Source organism: Ranitomeya variabilis, chromosome 5 (genome assembly GCF_051348905.1).
Source record: "Ranitomeya variabilis isolate aRanVar5 chromosome 5, aRanVar5.hap1, whole genome shotgun sequence".
NCBI lineage: Eukaryota > Metazoa > Chordata > Amphibia > Anura > Dendrobatidae > Ranitomeya > Ranitomeya variabilis.
Window position 1 is genome coordinate 592,249,886 of NC_135236.1, and position 17,164 is coordinate 592,267,049.

The 17,164-nt window shown below is 40.6% G+C and overlaps 1 protein-coding gene across 1 annotated transcript in view; it reads left to right on the plus strand.

Annotated features, from left to right (window-relative positions):
• Nucleotides 1–11,857, plus strand: part of LOC143776549 (slit homolog 2 protein-like) — a 215,659-nt gene extending 203,802 nt beyond the window's left edge. The window contains exon 4 of the mRNA XM_077266019.1: nt 11,703–11,857. Within this exon, the coding sequence (XP_077122134.1) occupies nt 11,703–11,778 (76 nt within the window). The 3' untranslated portion in view covers nt 11,779–11,857. The remainder of the gene's footprint in view (nt 1–11,702) is intronic.
• Nucleotides 11,858–17,164: the final 5,307 nt, after the last annotated feature.

The window sequence follows — 17,164 nt, forward strand, 5'->3', positions numbered from 1 at the left end:
GATTATTAGTTTTGATTTACGTTGATAATGTTTAGGTTTTATTGTTCTCAACACATTCCACCATGTAATGATTCACAACCGGAATATTTAATTCAGTGATATCTATGATTATCTATATACAGTATGTATATATATTTGTCTCATATTTTTATTATGTATTCATCCTGTGCGGTATACCATGTAATCACGTCCCTCTTTTAGATTTATTTTCAGATTTAGCACTTTTCTTTGTTTTATTTGTAAAAGAAAACTTTTTTTTTTATATTGGAAATAATAAAATATATATATTTTTTTGCTTTTATGACCATGTACATCTTTCTTAACGTAGATATTAATATATGAATGATGGTTAGCTGTGCTGTAAGTATATTATCTGTTGTGGCTTCCTTAGACAATACAGCTGTAGCTTCCTTTCTTCTAGTTAAAATGTGAATATTGAGAATAATAGTTATTACTATAATGTTCACCATGTGTTCTAGTACAAGGAATGTTCCTCTTTCTTTTATTCCGTAATATATATGTTAGTCTTGCAATCAAATATTTAATGCACACACAATGAAAAATGCAGAAAATGGTTTCATCATGCTGCATTCTTAGTGGACATTGGGCCATCCACTCCATGCTGTGAAGGAATGATAGAAAACAGATATGTTGTGGAAAGAATTTTTTAAAGCACAGAAGACAAGTCAATGGAAACCATATGCAATCATGTATGTTTATGTGTTTCTTGTGGTTTCGCATGAATCTCTATATATTTTGCAACACAACTATTTCCCCTCTTTGATAAAGCCTTTGCAAGAATTAAAGGGCTAAATGCTTTTTGTATTAAATAGTGACCTCAAATCAAACTTGTGTTTCTTGCTGAGTAGCTAGCAGTAGTAGAATTCCTTTTGCCTTGGATGTTTGTTGAAAACATGAACTATATCACAGCGGAGAAAATTTCACCTCAAGACCAGTTTTGACTCCAAGTGATTCAGTGGATTAGTCATTGTGGTTGGCTTGTGTATAAAATATGATATATGTTATAATATTCTCAGATTTATATAATCTCCGTAATATAATCACAGTAATTGGAGAAAAGAGTTTCTGTTGCTTTTTTTACCTTCCATAAATTCAATGTAAAATGTATGTCATATAAAAAAAAATACTGAGTAAGTAACGGCCTGGGAAAATCATGGCAGACTAGGGCTGCTGGGACCAGTCACCTTAGATGGCCTAGTTTTACATTTTTTTTACAAATCTGGCATGGCAGTATTTTCTTGAAAGACATGCGTTTGTAGAAATCGATTAATAATGCTATCACAAATCAAAAATCCCCACTGACATCTGCAGCATAAATTGGCATGCGGCAGATTTCACATCCGCACAGTCAGTTTATGCTGCAGAGATTTTTCACAGCATGTGAATGACATTTTGTGAAAACTTATCAACAGGAATCTGGCACCCGCTTTTTGCTATTTTATCTGAGAACAACATGATGTAGGGGCAGAGACCCTGATTCCGGCTCCAAATCTCTCATTGGTGTGTTGGTCTGTATGCTGTCATTTAGATAAATCTGTTTTGTCTGCTGCAGATCTAACAATTTTCTGTATGCTGACATCTGCATTCCCTTGCCACCGCCACTGGTATACTCTACACAGGAAGCTGTTATCAGTGGTGGTTTGTGCACAGAGCTCATGATTATGGTGGACTGCAGGGCAGCAGGTTTACTGGTCCTCTAGTGATAATCTCCTGCTGATAAACATTGATTTTAATGAAACTTAACTGACACTGGAATCAGATCTTTGCCTTTACAACATACTGCGCTCAGATTAAATACTAATAGTCCAATCATACCATAGCTCCTGGGCAGGGGAGGGAGGAAAAGAGGAAACAGACATTACAGCAGGACATTAGCAGGAAAAACGTGAAAAATCCGCAAAAGTAATGAACATGATACGTTTTTTACCGCAACATGTTTTTTTTTTTGCGGAAAAAATGCATCATGTGCACAAAAATTTCAGAATGTATTATAATTAATGGGATGCATATGTATTTGTTTTTTATGTGTTTTTATCGCGTTTTTATAGCAAAAAAAGCGGGGAAAAAAATGCAACACGTGCACACAGCCTTACTGTGGTGCTGGACCTATTTACCGCACACCAGGGATCATGGACCAGTTTGCATATATTAAAATACTTGAAGAGATTATGTTGCCTTATGCTAAAGAGGATATACCCTTGAAATGAGTGTTTCAACAAGACAACGACCGTAAACAGACCATTAAACAATCAAAATCTTGGTTCCAGTCCAACAAAATTAAGGTTATTTGAGGCTTCTGGCCAGCTCAATTCTCAGACCTTAATCCAATAGAACACTTGTGGAGTGACACCAAAAATGTTGTATCTAAGGCAATTCCAACAAATGCCCAAAAATTGTGGGATGTAGTCGAAGCATCCTGGGCTGGAATAACAGTTGACAGGTGCCAGAAGTTGGTTGATCAACTCTGTGCAACATAGATGTGAAGCAGCTCTAAAAAACTGTGGGTATACAACTAAATATTGGGTTAGTAATTAACAGGAATGCTAAATCCACAAAAAAAGTACATATCGTGAGTTTGTAAAGATAAATGCAGACACTGCTATTTTTTTTTTAATTCTTTATTTAAGTTTTCAAGTAACATAAACAAATAACAAAACATATATGCTCACAAATAAATCTCGGATATATTTTGATTTGGAAAAGACTAAGATGCACTAAGAAATACACGAAATCAATGCAAGTATAGCTGAAAAGAGAGGAGTGAGCATAAGAACAAGAACAAACTGCTTCAGGCCTAGAAAGAATTGCCTAAAATTTAGTCATTAAATATATAAAGTAGATAAGTAAAGGCTATAGGAAGTGACGGGAGGAATTAACGTAAGCAATTTATTCATTAATGAGGGTGAGGAAGGACAAAAGGCTCATCCAGAAAGTGAGTCAGGCGGAGTGGCGAGACAACTAAGATGGTGGGCGCGGCCACGGCACGACGTCCCAGGTCCCCGAAAGGAGAGAAACAGAAATTGCGCATAGCATAGCGTGTCTATAAGTAGAGATGGGACAAAGAGGAGGGGTGGCAGAGTCAGCCAGAGTGGGATGAGAATTTAATACAGGGAAGCCAAGATTTTTGGAATTTATCATGAGAGCGGGTTTCCCAACTAGATAGTTCTTCTAAGCGAAATAAGTCTTACAAGTCCATTCTTTCAGTGTTGGGGGGGCTGATTGCCTCCAGTGTGTGGAAATCAAGTGGTTAGCAGCTGCAACTCGAATGGGGAGCAGCTCATGTTTCCCTGGTTTAAAAGATGTCGAAGGGAGGGAGAGCAATACATCTTGGGAAGACAGATCTTGCGACATTAGACCCATACTATGTAGAGATTTATTTATGTCGGTCCAGAATTGTGATAACCCCGGGCATAGCCAAAAGATGTGCAGTAGAGTCCCTATAGATTGAGAGCATCTCCAACACAACGGAGAGTCAGTTAGTCCTAAGTGGAATAGTCGCTCTGGGGTTCTGTACCACCTAGAAAGAATTTTAAAGGCATTCTCTTGTAATAAAATACATCTAGAGAACCCGTGGGAGTTTGCGAGTACCTGTTGTGTTTCCCGGGGAGATAGTGTAATTTTTAATTCTGCCTCCCAGGAAGAGAGATATAAAGGTTTAAATTGGTTTGGGGACTTGAAGAGGTTTGCGTATAATTTAGAAACCAATCTGGTGATTGGCAATTTCAGTCTAACCAGGAATTCAAGCCATAACCAGTCAGGGGGTTGACTCTCGATTGATTTAAGTTTCGACATTATGTGGCGAACATAGTTTTTCTGGAGGAAATTGGTGGGTTGTTTTGTCGCTTTAGACGGCCAATTGTCAGTGCATGGAACCTGTTTTGACAGATATTGGGAGATTGTGACATTAGGCAAGGAATCCCAAAGTCCAAAGGCATCTGTGTAATTGGGGTCCATGAGCCAGGGAGTAACTTTAAGCGGGATATTATCAAGAAAGAGACAAAATGGAGGACGGTTTGGTATAAAGGTACGTCTAATAGATAAGGTATTGAGAATTATGTCGTCCAATTTTTGTTTCGGGGGGATAGTAGATGTCCAGAGATAAAGATCGGCCTCCCCTCCCAACAGGGACAATTCGAGTTGCGTGTTTAACCCCTTTCTGCCATTGGACGTACTATTCTGTCCATGTGGGGTGGGCCCTAATTCCCAAGGACGGAATAGTACGTCCAGCGCGATCGGCCGCGCTCACGGGGGGAGCGCGGCCGATCGCGGCCGGGTGTCAGCTGACTATCGCAGCTGACATCCGGCACTATGTGCCAGGAGCGGTCACGAACCGCCCCCGGCACATTAATGCCCGGAACACCGCGATCAAACATGATCGCGATGTGCCGGGGGTACAGGGAAGCATCGCGCAGGGAGGGGGCTCCCTGCGGGCTTCCCTGAGACCCCCGCAGCAACGCGATGTGATCGCGTTGCTCCAAGGGTCTCCTACCTCCTTCCTTGCTGCAGGTCCCGGATCCAAGATGGCCGCGGCATCCGGGTCCTGCAGGGAGGGAGGTGCTCAGAGCAGGCACTGGTAAGCCTGCAATGCTCTAAGTCAGATCGGTGATCTGACAGAGTGCTGTGCAAACTGTCAGATCACCGATCTGTGATGTCCCCCCCTGGGACAAAGTAAAAAAGGTTAAAAAAAAATTTCCACATGTGTAAAAATTTTTTTTTAAAAAATTCCTAAATAAAGAAAAATATATATATATTATTCCCATAAATACAATTCTTTATCTAAATAAAAAAAAATCAAACAATAAAAGTACACATATTTAGTATCGCCGCGTCCGTAACAACCCCACCTATAAAACTATATCACTAGTTAACCCCTTCAGTGAACACCGTAAAAGAAAAAAAACGAGGCAAAAAAACCAATGCTTTATTCTCATACCGCCAAACAAAAAGTGGAATAACACGCGATCAAAAAGACCGATATAAATAACCATGGTACCACTGAAAACGTCATCTTGTCCCGCAAAAAACGAGCCGCTATACAGCATCATCAGCGAAAAAATAAAAAAGTTATAGTCCTCAGAATAAAGTGAAGCCAAAATATATTTTTTTTCTATAAAAGTTTTTATCGTATAAAAGCGCCAAAACATAAAAAAATGATATAAATGAGATATCGCTGTAATCGTACTGACCCGAAGAATAAAACTGCTTTATCAATTTTACCAAACGCGGAACGGTATAAACGCCTCCCCCAAAAGAAATTCATGAATAGCTGGTTTTTGGTCATTCTGCCTCACAAAAATCGGAATAAAAAGCGATCAAAAAATCTCCCGTGCCCAAACATGTTACCAATAAAAACATCAACTCGTCCCGCAAAAAACAAGACCTCACATGACTCTGTGGACTCAAATATGGAAAAATTATAGCTCTCAAAATGTGGTAACGCAAAAAATATTTTTTTGCAATAAAAAGCGTCTTTCAGTGTGTGACGGCTGCCAATCATAAAAATCCGCTAAAAAAACGCTATAAAAGTAATTCAAACCCCCCTTCATCACCCGCTTAGTTAGGGAAAAATAAAAAAAAATTAAAAAATGTATTTATTTCCATTTTCCGGCTAGGGTTAGGGCTAGGGTTAGAGCTAGGGCTAGGGTTAGGGCTAGTGTTGGGGCTAGGGTTAATGCTACAGTTAGGGTTGGGGCTAAAGTTAGGGTTAGGGTTGGGGCTAAAGTTAGGGTTAGGATTACATTTACGGTTGGGAATAGGGTTGGGATTAGGGTTAGGGGTGTGTATGGGTTAGAGGTGTGGTTAGGGTTACCATTGGGATTAGGGTTAGGGGTGTGTTTGGATTAGGGTTTCAGTTATAATTGGGGGGTTTCCACTGTTTAGGCACATGAGGGGCTCTCCAAACGCGACATGGCGTCCGATCTCAATTCCAGCCAATTCTGCGTTGAAAAAGTAAAACAGTGCTCCTTCCCTTCCGAGCTCTCCCGTGCGCCCAAACAGGGGTTTACCCCAACATATGGGGTATCAACGTACTCGGAACACATTGGAGAACAACTTTTGGGTCCAATTTATCCTGTTACCCTTGGGAAAATACAAAACTGGGGGCTAAAAAAATAATTTTTGTGGAAAAAAATATTTTTTATTTGCACGGCTCTGCGTTATAAACTGTAGTAAAACACTTGGGGGTTCAAAGCTCTCACAACACATCTAGATGAGTTACTTCGGAGGTCTACTTTCCAAAATGGTGTCACTTGTGGGTTTTTTTACTGTTTAGGTACATTAGGGGCTCTGCAAACGCAATGTGATGCCTGCAGACCATTCCATCTAAGTCTGCATTCCAAATGGCGCTCCATCCCTTCCGAGCCCTCCCATGCGCCCAAACGGTGGTTTTCCCCCACATATGGGGTATCAGCGTAGTCAGGACTAATTGGACAAAAACTTTTGGGGTCCAATTTCTCCTGTTACCCTTGGGAAAATACAAAACTGAGGGCTAAAAATAATTTTTGTGGGGAAAAATTTTTGATTTATTTTTACAGCTCTGCATTATAAACTTCTGTGAAGCACTTGGTGGGTCAAAGTGCTCACCACACCTCTAGATAAGTTCCTTAGGGGGTCTACTTTCCAAAATGGTGTCACTTGTGGGGGGTTTCAATGTTTAGGCACATCAGGGGCTCTCCAAACGCAACATGGCGTCCCATCTCAATTCTAGTCAATTTTGCATTGAAAAGTCAAATGGCGCTCCTTCGCTTCCGAGCTCTGTCATGCGCCCAAACAGTGGTTTACCCCCTCATATGGGGTATCGGCATACTCAGGACAAATTGTACAACATCTTTTGGGGACCAATTTCTCCTGTTACCCTTGGTAAAATAAAACAAATTGGAGCTGAAGTAAATTTTATGTGAAAAAAAATGAAATGTTCATTTCTATTTAAACATTCCAAAAATTCCTGTGAAACACCTGAAGGGTTAATAAACTTCTTGAATGTGGTTTTGAGCACCTTGAGGGGTGCAGTTTTTAGAATGGTGTCACACTTGGGTATTTTCTATCATATAGACCCCTCAAAATGACTTCAAATGAGATGTGGTCCCTAAAAAAAAATGGTGTTGTAAAAATGAGAAATTGCTGGTCAAATTTTAACCCTTATAACTCCCTAACAAAACAAAAAAAATTTGTTCCAGAATTGTGCTGATGTAAAGTAGACATGTGGGAAATGTTACTTATTAAGTATTTTGTGTGACATATCACTGTAATTTAATTGCATAAAAATTAAAATTTGGAAAATTGCGAAATTTTCAACATTTTCACCAAATTTCCGTTTTTTTTCACAAATTAACGCAGGTAATATCAAAGAAATTTTACCACTATCATGAAGTACAATATGTCTTGAGAAAACATTGTCAGAATTGCCAAGATCCGTTGAAGGGTTCCAGAGTTATAACCTTATAAAGGGACAGTGGTCAGAATTGTAAAAATTGGCCTGGTCATTAACATGCAAACCACCCTTGGGGGTGAAGGGGTTAAATTATCTGAGTTAGGTTTTATCCATCTAGCAAGGTGGATTGCTTTGTGATAGGTGCGGAAGTCGGGCAAGCCAAGACCCCCTTCGCCTCTGGGTAGAGAAAGGATTTTTAGAGGAAGTCTAGCTTTTTTATACTTCCACACAAACTGAGAGACCAATTGGTTAATCGAAAGGAATAAAGAGTTAGGAAGAGTTATAGGGACCATATTCATGATGTAGAAAATTTTTGGAAAGATATAGGGTTTTATGACGTTTATCCTGCCTATCCAGGAAAGATATGGCAGGTCACTACTATTTTTTTTTTAACAGCCCAATGTTCATTTTTTATTTTCTGTAAAGTAGTTAGTAAAAATTGATATCCATTTCTCTTCAAGCTTTGAATTAGAAAACTGTGTGCAATGTTCCCAATGCATGGAAATAAAAACTAGTATGTAGATTTTATGATTAGCACTGCTATTATTTTGAACACTACTGTATGGAGGGATTCTGCTGTTTTTGCATCTTAGGAGCTCTCCCACTCACTAAAAATATGACGGTTCTTTCCTTCTGAGCTTTGTACTGTGCCTGAAATGTAGTTCCCGATTAAATGTAGGGTATTTGCGCTGTCATGAAAAATTGCACAGCAAACTGTGAGGTCTATTTTTTCCCATTAGCCCTTACAAAAATTTTAATTTGGGGCTAAAACAACATTTTAGTGGTAAAAATGTAATTACTCTTTCTTCAACTCCCAATGGTATTGTAGCGCCCCCACTGCCGCAGGGCCGAGGGGTACCCGGTACCGGGCCTCTGAGTCTCTGCTCTGGGGTTGTCACGGTGGCTAGACCCGGTCCGTGACCCTGCTGAGGGGCGTACAGTAATAGATGATGGTGGTGGTGATGTTGTAGTGGTGCGGTGCAGTAAATAACGAGGACACCAGGTTGCAGTCTCTTTACCTCTTTACTGAAGATCTCTGGGTCCTCAGTCCGGACTCCGGATAACCAGGCTGCGCAAGTCCGGCCGGTCCGATGGCACCTCCAGAGTTCTCTTAACAGGTGGAAATCTGCGCCTTCCTGCTAGCGCTATGTGTTTTGGTCCTTCCCTGCTGTGCTTACGGAAAGTCCCTACAACTGTTGTGTCCTTTTCTTAAGTTCCCTCACAACTCGATTAGATGATGTTCTGCTAATCCTCCGTCCCTCCCTGATGTTACGGTTGGAACGGCACCCGTATGACGGGTAGGCTCGGAGCTCTTCCGGGACCCTAGAGTCGCCCCTCTCCACAAGTTGCCCCCCAAGACTGCATAGGTGATTTAGGTGAGACAGCCCGCCTTAGACTGACTGTCCTGCCGTGGTTTAGAGTATTGCTTGAAGCTGAATATTGTAATACTCCCTCGGCGTTCCGGCCGCCGGTTGTGCGCCTCAGTAGGATGTTGCCTCGGTCTTACAGCACGACTCCTACTGGTATTCTCCTTGTTGCTTTGATCTCGTTTCTCACTCAGCACAATCTATCTCGCTTCCAGTCCCTTCTTGGGTACCGCCGCTATACTGAGCAGGCACGGCCCCGTTACGTTCGCTCAAGTTGCCAAGTCTCTGTCAGGATCCCACCCCTGACAGGGACCCTACCGAATCTTCTCCCACAACACCCTCTGCCACAAGGTGTTGCCTAGTTCCAACCCAGTCAGCTTTCTGTCTAACTTCCTGCCTGACCCCCAGTTTACCCACAATGGTGGGGAGTGGCCTAGTGAATAGAACCCTTAGCTCCCCCTGTTGGCCCGGCTGTGAAATGTATTGGTGTCTGTGATACCTGTCCAGATGAACTCCTTCAGTGCCATCAGACGTACTATAGCTCCCCTTAGTGGCGGAGCCACAGTACTGCAACGACCAGGACTCTGGGGCGCTGCAGTATAAATTTCTGTGAGGCCCATGTGGTGTCAATATGCTCACAGCATACCTAGAAGAATTCATTGAGAGGTGTAGTTTGAAAATGATGTCACTTATAGGTGCTGAAACAGCAAAAAACCCCTAAGGGGCTCTGCCAATGTGACATACTCTCAAACCTTTCCAGCAAAATTTGAACTTAAAGGGAACCTGTCACCCCTAAAACCGAAGATGAGCTAAGCCCACCGGCATCAGGGGCTTATCTACAGCATTCTGTAATGCTGTAGATAAGCCCCAAGATGTATCCTGAAAGATGAGAAAAAGAGGTTAGATTATACTCACCCAGGGGCGGTCCCACTGTGGTCCGGTCCGATGGGCGTCTCGATCCGGTCTGGCACCTCCCATCTTCTTATGATGACGTCCTCTTCTAGTCTTCATGCTGCGGCTCCGGCACATCCATACTTTGTCTGTCCTGTTGAGGGCAGAGCAAAGTACTGCAGTGCGAAGGTGCCGGGAGAGGTCAGAGAGGCCCGGCGCCTGCGCACTGCAGTACTTTGCTCTGCCCTCAACAGGGCAGACAAAGTACGCCTGCGCCCCAGCATGAAGACAAGAAAAGGACGTCATCCTATGAAGAAGGGAGGCCTTGGACCAGACCGCAACACCCATCTGATCGAACCGCAGCGGAACCGCCCCTGGGTGAGTATAAGCTAACCTCTTTTTCTCATCTTTCAGAATACATCGGGGGCTTATCTACAGCACTACAGAATGCTGTAGATAAACCCCTGATGCCGATGGGCTTAGCTCACCTTCGATTTTGGGGGTGACAAGTTCCCTTAAAGTCTGGCTTTTTTTCCCTTCTGAGCTTTGCACCGTGCCTCAAAAGTAGTTTTTGACCACATGTTGTGGTATTTATGCGCTCAGGACAAATTGCACCTCAAACTTTGGGGTGCATTTTCTACTGATACCCTTGTGACAATAAAAAAAAAATGTTGCTAAAAGAACATTTTTGTAGGAAATTTGTGATTTTCTATTTTTGCACGGCTCTACATTCTAAACTTCTGTAAAGCACCTGGGCATTCAAGGTGCTCACCACACATCTAGAAACACTTGAGTGGTCTTGTTTCCAAAATGGGGTAACTCTTGGGGATTTTCCATTGATAAGACACATCAGGGGCTCGTCAAACGCGACATGGCATCCACACACGATTACAGCCATTTTTATGTTCAAAAAGTCAAACTGTGCTCCTTCCCTTTCGAGCCCTGCCGTGTGCCCAAATAGTAGTTTTCCCCATATGTGGTATTGGCATACTCTGGAGAAACTGCACAACAAAATTTGAGGTTCAATTTCTCTTGTTATCCTTGTAAAAATAAAAATGTAAAAATATTGGGACTAAATTTTTCCTTCCCATTGCATTAATTCCGGTGACGCACCTGAAGGATTAATAAACTCTTTGAATGATGTGTCGGACACCTTGAGGGGTGACGTTTTTAGAATATTTCACGGTTTGGTATTTTCTGTCTTATAGGCCTCCCAAAGTCAGTTCAAATGTTACGTGATCCTCAAAAAAATGGTTTTGTAAACTTTGTTAGAAAAATAAGAAATTGCTGATCAAATTTTAACCCTTATAACTTCCTAACAAAAATAAAATATGTTTCAAAAATTGTCCTGCAGTAAACTAGACATTTAGTAAATTATATTTATTAACTATTTTGTGTGACATACTCTCTGGTTTAAGGGCATAAGAATTACAAGTTTGAAAATTGTGAAATTTTAACCAAATTTCTAATATTTTTACAAATTAACCTAAGTCATATAATATAATATGTCACGAAAAAACATTCTCAGAATCACTGGGATCCATTGAAACGAAACAGAGTTATTGCCAAATAAAGTGACACTGGTAAGATTTAAAAAAAAAAATATATATATATATATATATATATATATATATATTTATTCCCTGTCATTAACCTATAAAGTAGCTCGGTCGTTAAGGTGTTAAAGTGAAAAACCCCTTTACCATTGCTAATATTGTAATACTGTTTTTTTTCCCATGGGAATGTACTCTTAAAAATAAATGAAGATTTATAAGTAGGATTCCTGTTGGTTTTGCTGTACTTTACAAATGCTTGAAAATTCTCCCGATATTGTCTCCAAGTTTTTAAGGTTTTCATTACCATTAAAGGGCAGAGTATTGTAGTATTAAACTTATGGTAACCTATCCTAAAAATAACAGAAGCTTTTCTATAAATGTCAGCTAGTGGTCTGGAAAATTGCATTGCTAAATATTTTTTTCTTTATCTTGTTCCAGGCGCCTGAATAAAAATAAGTTGCAAGTCCTTCCTGAACTGTTGTTCCAAAATACTGTAAAACTTACCAGACTGTGAGTAGTGTAACACTTTTTTTTATCTGCTTACTTTGTGTTATGGTTTTCCACTGTTCTTTGCCATAATATTTGTCATATAATATTTGCACTTTAGTATAATTGTTGCTGCTTTTGGTTTCTACTCAAAGGTATTTGCATTTTTTTTAAATTAGCTATAAAGCATAGAATGCAATAAAATAACACTGTACTTCAATCTCTTGCTGCTTCAGCCTACTGCTTTGGTTGTCTTGCAAAAATGGTGTTCCAACTGCTTTTAGATGACCGCTGCAAGCAATCACTGACCTCAATGGTAACTTTCCAACAATAATATCATGATTACAGAGGCCAGTAATTGACAACAGGGGTCAAAAGAGGATGGTCTGATCTGGCTTGACCAGTTATACAATTATATACTTATGTGGAACAGAGTTGATTCAACAGTTTGTTTGTTTATTTTACTCTAAAAAGTTATCTTCATAAATTTTCCTAAATGGTCTGTTGGCAAAATGGAAAGTTTTCACATCGATAATGCAATCTAATCTGCAACAAATAAGCTATAGTGCTGGACGACATGAGTGTTAGTATACATATTGTGAGGCAGTGACTGGTGTTACATGTGAGGGTCACTGTATGTTCCCCCCTGGATACGCACATAGGTGTATTGAAGTCATGAGAGTGAATTGCAGTCACAGGCATAGCTGTGGTTGCAATGCAGACTAAAGTGAATATAGGTCTTGGTTATGCTTGTTGTCCAAGGCAAATTTAGGGAAAACCTGCTCTGGGCTTTTTGTGTTTTGAAACGTACAACAGGATCATAGTGGTGCAGTCTGTTTCATTCCAGGCCAGGTTTTCCATGTGGCTGAAGGCCACAGATTCAAGTTAAAAACCCTGCAATATAGGGTTTGGGTGTGTCAGGTTCAGAGTCAGTGTCAGTCTGGTGTTTGGAGGAGTACAGAGCAGAAGGCTCTGCAGCACTCTACCTGTGTGAGGCCACACTAGCCAGCTAAGCCAAATGGCCTAGGCAGCTGAAAAGTCTGGCACCCACAGCGTACACAGCAGTGCAGACTCCCACTGCAACTAGTCTCAGAAGATGGACTGGCGTGTTTAGTGACTGTAAACTGGAGGATATGTGCCCGGCTGCGATCCTGAGAATATCGTGTACTGTGTAATGCTGTGAGAAAAGAGTCATTTTCACGTTGCCCATGGCAACACGTCAGAGGTTGACTGGCATGTTTAATGACTGTAATCCAAGAGGATATGTGCCCAGCTGTGAACCGGAGGTGGACTGTCTTGTTCCAAGCTGCGATGCGGAGGTAGACTGTTCTGTTTCCCGGCTGCGTTCCAGAGGATATTGTGTGCTATGTTTCTTTTAGTTGAACATTAAAGAGACGTTTTGCTTTGAACTTTGCTGGGTCACTGCCTCATCACTGTATAGGGTGCTACCACTGCACTACAATACGTTTGGGAAAAGACTCAGAATAACTTGTGATTTATTCATTCCAACCTCATTATGAGTTTCGGGTTTAAGAGTCCATTAGGTGGGCTTCTGTACAAGGTTGCATTCAGGGATTGCTGCAGTCATTGGGTAAAGATCCACACTGTATTCCTCTCTATGAGCACAGGGTTGGATGAATAAATTACAAGTTATACTGAAACTCTTCTTACATAAATGCTTATTAATCTGCTCAGCTCATTTTGGTTTCAGAGATGTTTGCTGCCATTTGAACTGTCAATGTCAATGTGACTATTTCCCATTAATGATTTAATCAGAATAAAAATATAAGTAAAAATGGGCTTCCAAAACCACTGCCAAGGATGTAGGGAGAGTTTTCTTTTCCTATTAACATAATTTTTATTAAGCAGCACTTGGCAGTGCAATTGGAAGCCTGTTTTTCACTTAGAAAGAAATCAGGGTAAAAATATATCTGGACTTCTTGGTGGAGGTTCAGGGGGCACAGCTGGAGCCATGGAGGATCGAGCATGTTAACACCAGGGTTGTGCCTGGAGCTGCACAACTAATCTCACCTTAACCTAATATTATCTGCTGATCCACACAAGGCTATCTGTCTGTTACACCATTAATGATTTGGATAATTTGTAGTTTGCTTTTTAATGATTAAGGGAGTTTATTTTAGTCTACATAAACGCCTTGAGATGCGTACCCATATGGTTTGTGCTGAAGTTTGTATCCTCCATGTTTAAGTTTGTGAATAAAGAAAACTTTTTTTCTCTGATTCGGTGAAGTTGAACATTTTTTTCATCAGGTTTTACTGCAGAAAAAGAAAACGCTGGAAAAATGCCTAGTGTGATCTTACCCTTATTCTTCTTTTGTTCCATTAGTATAAGCGGTTAGGATTTAGCTTTGTTTTTTCCATTTTTTAAGTATTTCAGAACTTTAAAAATGTTGCATAATGTATACTATTTTTCTATACTAGTAAACTACCTTTGCATCTTTGCCTCGTGTGATGATTTCTTGGTATCCTTAGTAATTTCATAACTTGCTTTTATGTTATGTGTAAAGGGGATTTTCAATTTAATTTTTTTTTATTGTCCTTACGCGAGCAGAGTTCTAAAATAAGAAACTATATAGGTTGCAGCCATGACGTCATGACCACACCACTGCAGCCTATCACCGGACTCAATGGCTCTGCCAATGTAGATAGTACAAGCTGTTGAGTTAAGTGATTGGCTGCCGTGGTGCTTCTGTCATGAAACCATCACCGGAGCAGCAGTTGAGGCAGTTCTAAACCCACTGGTTTTCTGAGACCACGTAACTCCTTTAATGAAAGGAAATGGTATTCCAGTGAAACTGTAATGATCACATTGCCCAGGCTGAGCATTGGTCTGCCTTCTTATTAATGAACAATTTTAGCAATATATGTATGAGAACCTGAGCTTTCAGTAGCACATATTTGGGTACGCGGTAAGCTCACCAGCCTCACTTGGAACATTGCATTGGACGGAATTGTGATTTCACTGTAGTTGGAAACTATTTGAAAGATTGAGCTGAATATATTTTCATTGTAAGAACACCGGCTTGTGTGAACGTTAAGCCTTTCCCTGCCTCATGGTTGGCTCAGCTTAGTTTTATTGTGTGAGATCCAGACCACCTTGCCTCTGACTTGGGGCATACTGGCTTAATTGCAGACCATTTTATGCTGAATTCAGGTCAAGTTAGTTTTTAGTAATGTTTCCACAGACCTAAGCCAGCACTTGCTGAATGCTCTGGAAGCAATGTCCTACGCTAACGTGCATGTAACAGACTGGCCGCTGAGCTCCTCAGCACCAAGAAGTGATTCTCGCAATTGTGGAGAGCTGTGTGGCTTGCTTTTGTTTTCCATGCCAGTTGCTGTTTTTTTTTTATAGTAATACAGGGTACGTACATAACCTAATCAAAATTATCCTGACATGATTGATTTATTGACTTTTTTTTTACCTTTACAATACGTATTAGTTTTTCAAGGGCAATTGCATATGTGATATGGTGGCATTGGTAATACAGTGCAGTGTATAACCTATCCTGTCAGTGTATGACTGACTAGTAGCCTGTGTCTGGATCTGATAGGCCGTAGTGCATGGATGACCCAGAAGCTATTTGTCACAGCAATGCACCAGCACCCTGAAATCATGCTACAGGGGTGTCATTGAGGTAACACAGTCAGTGCTCTCCCTCTGTCAAACTCGTCATGTGCCAATGCCACTATTAACAGTGGCATATCAGGGGTTAAACTAACTGCAAGGACACCAATGCTAGCAGTTACAGCAGTAGCCGGATGTGTAAATGAGTCTGGCCCCTGCACCTGACTGCACCGGTACAGAAGTTGAGCCATACGCTCTGCATGACGTACATATCTGTCATGGCTCACAAAGTGGTATGTTCTCATTATCTATATGTAAATCACAAAGTGTTTCAGGTTTAATACACTGCACATATGACACCAAAGCTGTTAGCTAAATACTAGTGGACTTGTTTCAACAGTCAGTGGCCTTCGCACCAAGTCATCACTGCGGATGGTGGTTGTCAGGCACTGTAGATCTTGTATGATGTATAAAATGGGTACGCTTTTTGTGTTTGTCTTAAAAAATATTGCCCTCCTCAATGTTAATGTGCTGGGTGCACAATACATTCGCTACGGATCGCAGGCGCTCCATGTGTGTCCTTATGACTGTGGCCAACCCCATTCAAGCTCTTTAACATAAGCACAGCCTTCATAATGTCAGTGACCTTGGCGTATATGGCTACAGGTAAGCTGGTGGGAACCATGTCTCACTACTGTCTTGTCACACACTCTCTGCACAGTATGTTCAGTTTCTTTGGTCTTTCCTCCCGAGCTTTAATAATCTGTGAGCTGTAACATCCTATAATGGGCTGTGCTATATACTATGTGCTAGCTGTAAGGCATTATCGGGAAGCCCACCTGGCCGTGCCTGGGGTCCCGTGAGCCTTTTCTGCTTTATGTAGAAGAGTGGCGGGCATTTGTTGCATTTTACATGAATTATATAATGTTTTACATGAATTTAGTGTCTAGTATCTCTGTATCCACTTTTTGTTTGTGAGCTAAACTTGGCCTGACTTCTCTTTATTCTCATGACCTCAGACTTCCACTCACCTTGGGGCTGTTTGTAAAATGAGGGAAAGGTTAACTAGTATAATAGCCTCTTTTCTTACCTTTCTTTCCCTACAGAGATGTGATGGGTTTTACCCATTCATATCAGTAATTTCACATTTAATTTCCTCAACTAACATGAAATTGTGGCAATAAGTTGTAGTTCGGCCATGATTTTATAACAAAGGTGTCTTCCTGCCATGGTTTTGTGGGTTTCACAGCAATAGTCTGCAATATGGCAGCAAAATAATAATGTATTCTAATAGTATCTATACACAGACTGGACATGCTACAGATTCACATCTACAGGAAATCTATTCCAGAACACAGTAGCAATAATGCGAAGGAGGATTGAAAACTGTAATCCTCATGCAGCAAACGTTTTCTATGCAAAAATTACCCTCCAGCTCCGATTTGTAATATATTGCAATTTTTTCCAATTGTGTAAAATGGAAAATTCAATATTTCCAACAAAATCAGATTGACCAAGAATGCTTTCACATTGCGTTTTTGTCATTTTAACAGCTACATGTTTTTATTTTGTAATCACAAAAAAGTTCATTGTAAATTTAAAGCAAACAAATGCATTTTGGTTTCCATCCAGATACATTGAAAGATGGCGTTAGAGTATACGGTATATAAGATAAGCTGAAGAGAAGAGATGGTCGTCAGTGAAAATAGAATGAAAAATTCACAACGGTCATAAGTCATATTCATAGAAACATGTACAATGACAAATGTAATAAACATTGCTTCCCATAACTATCCAACTAAATATGACCATCCAGAAATGGAAGAGTC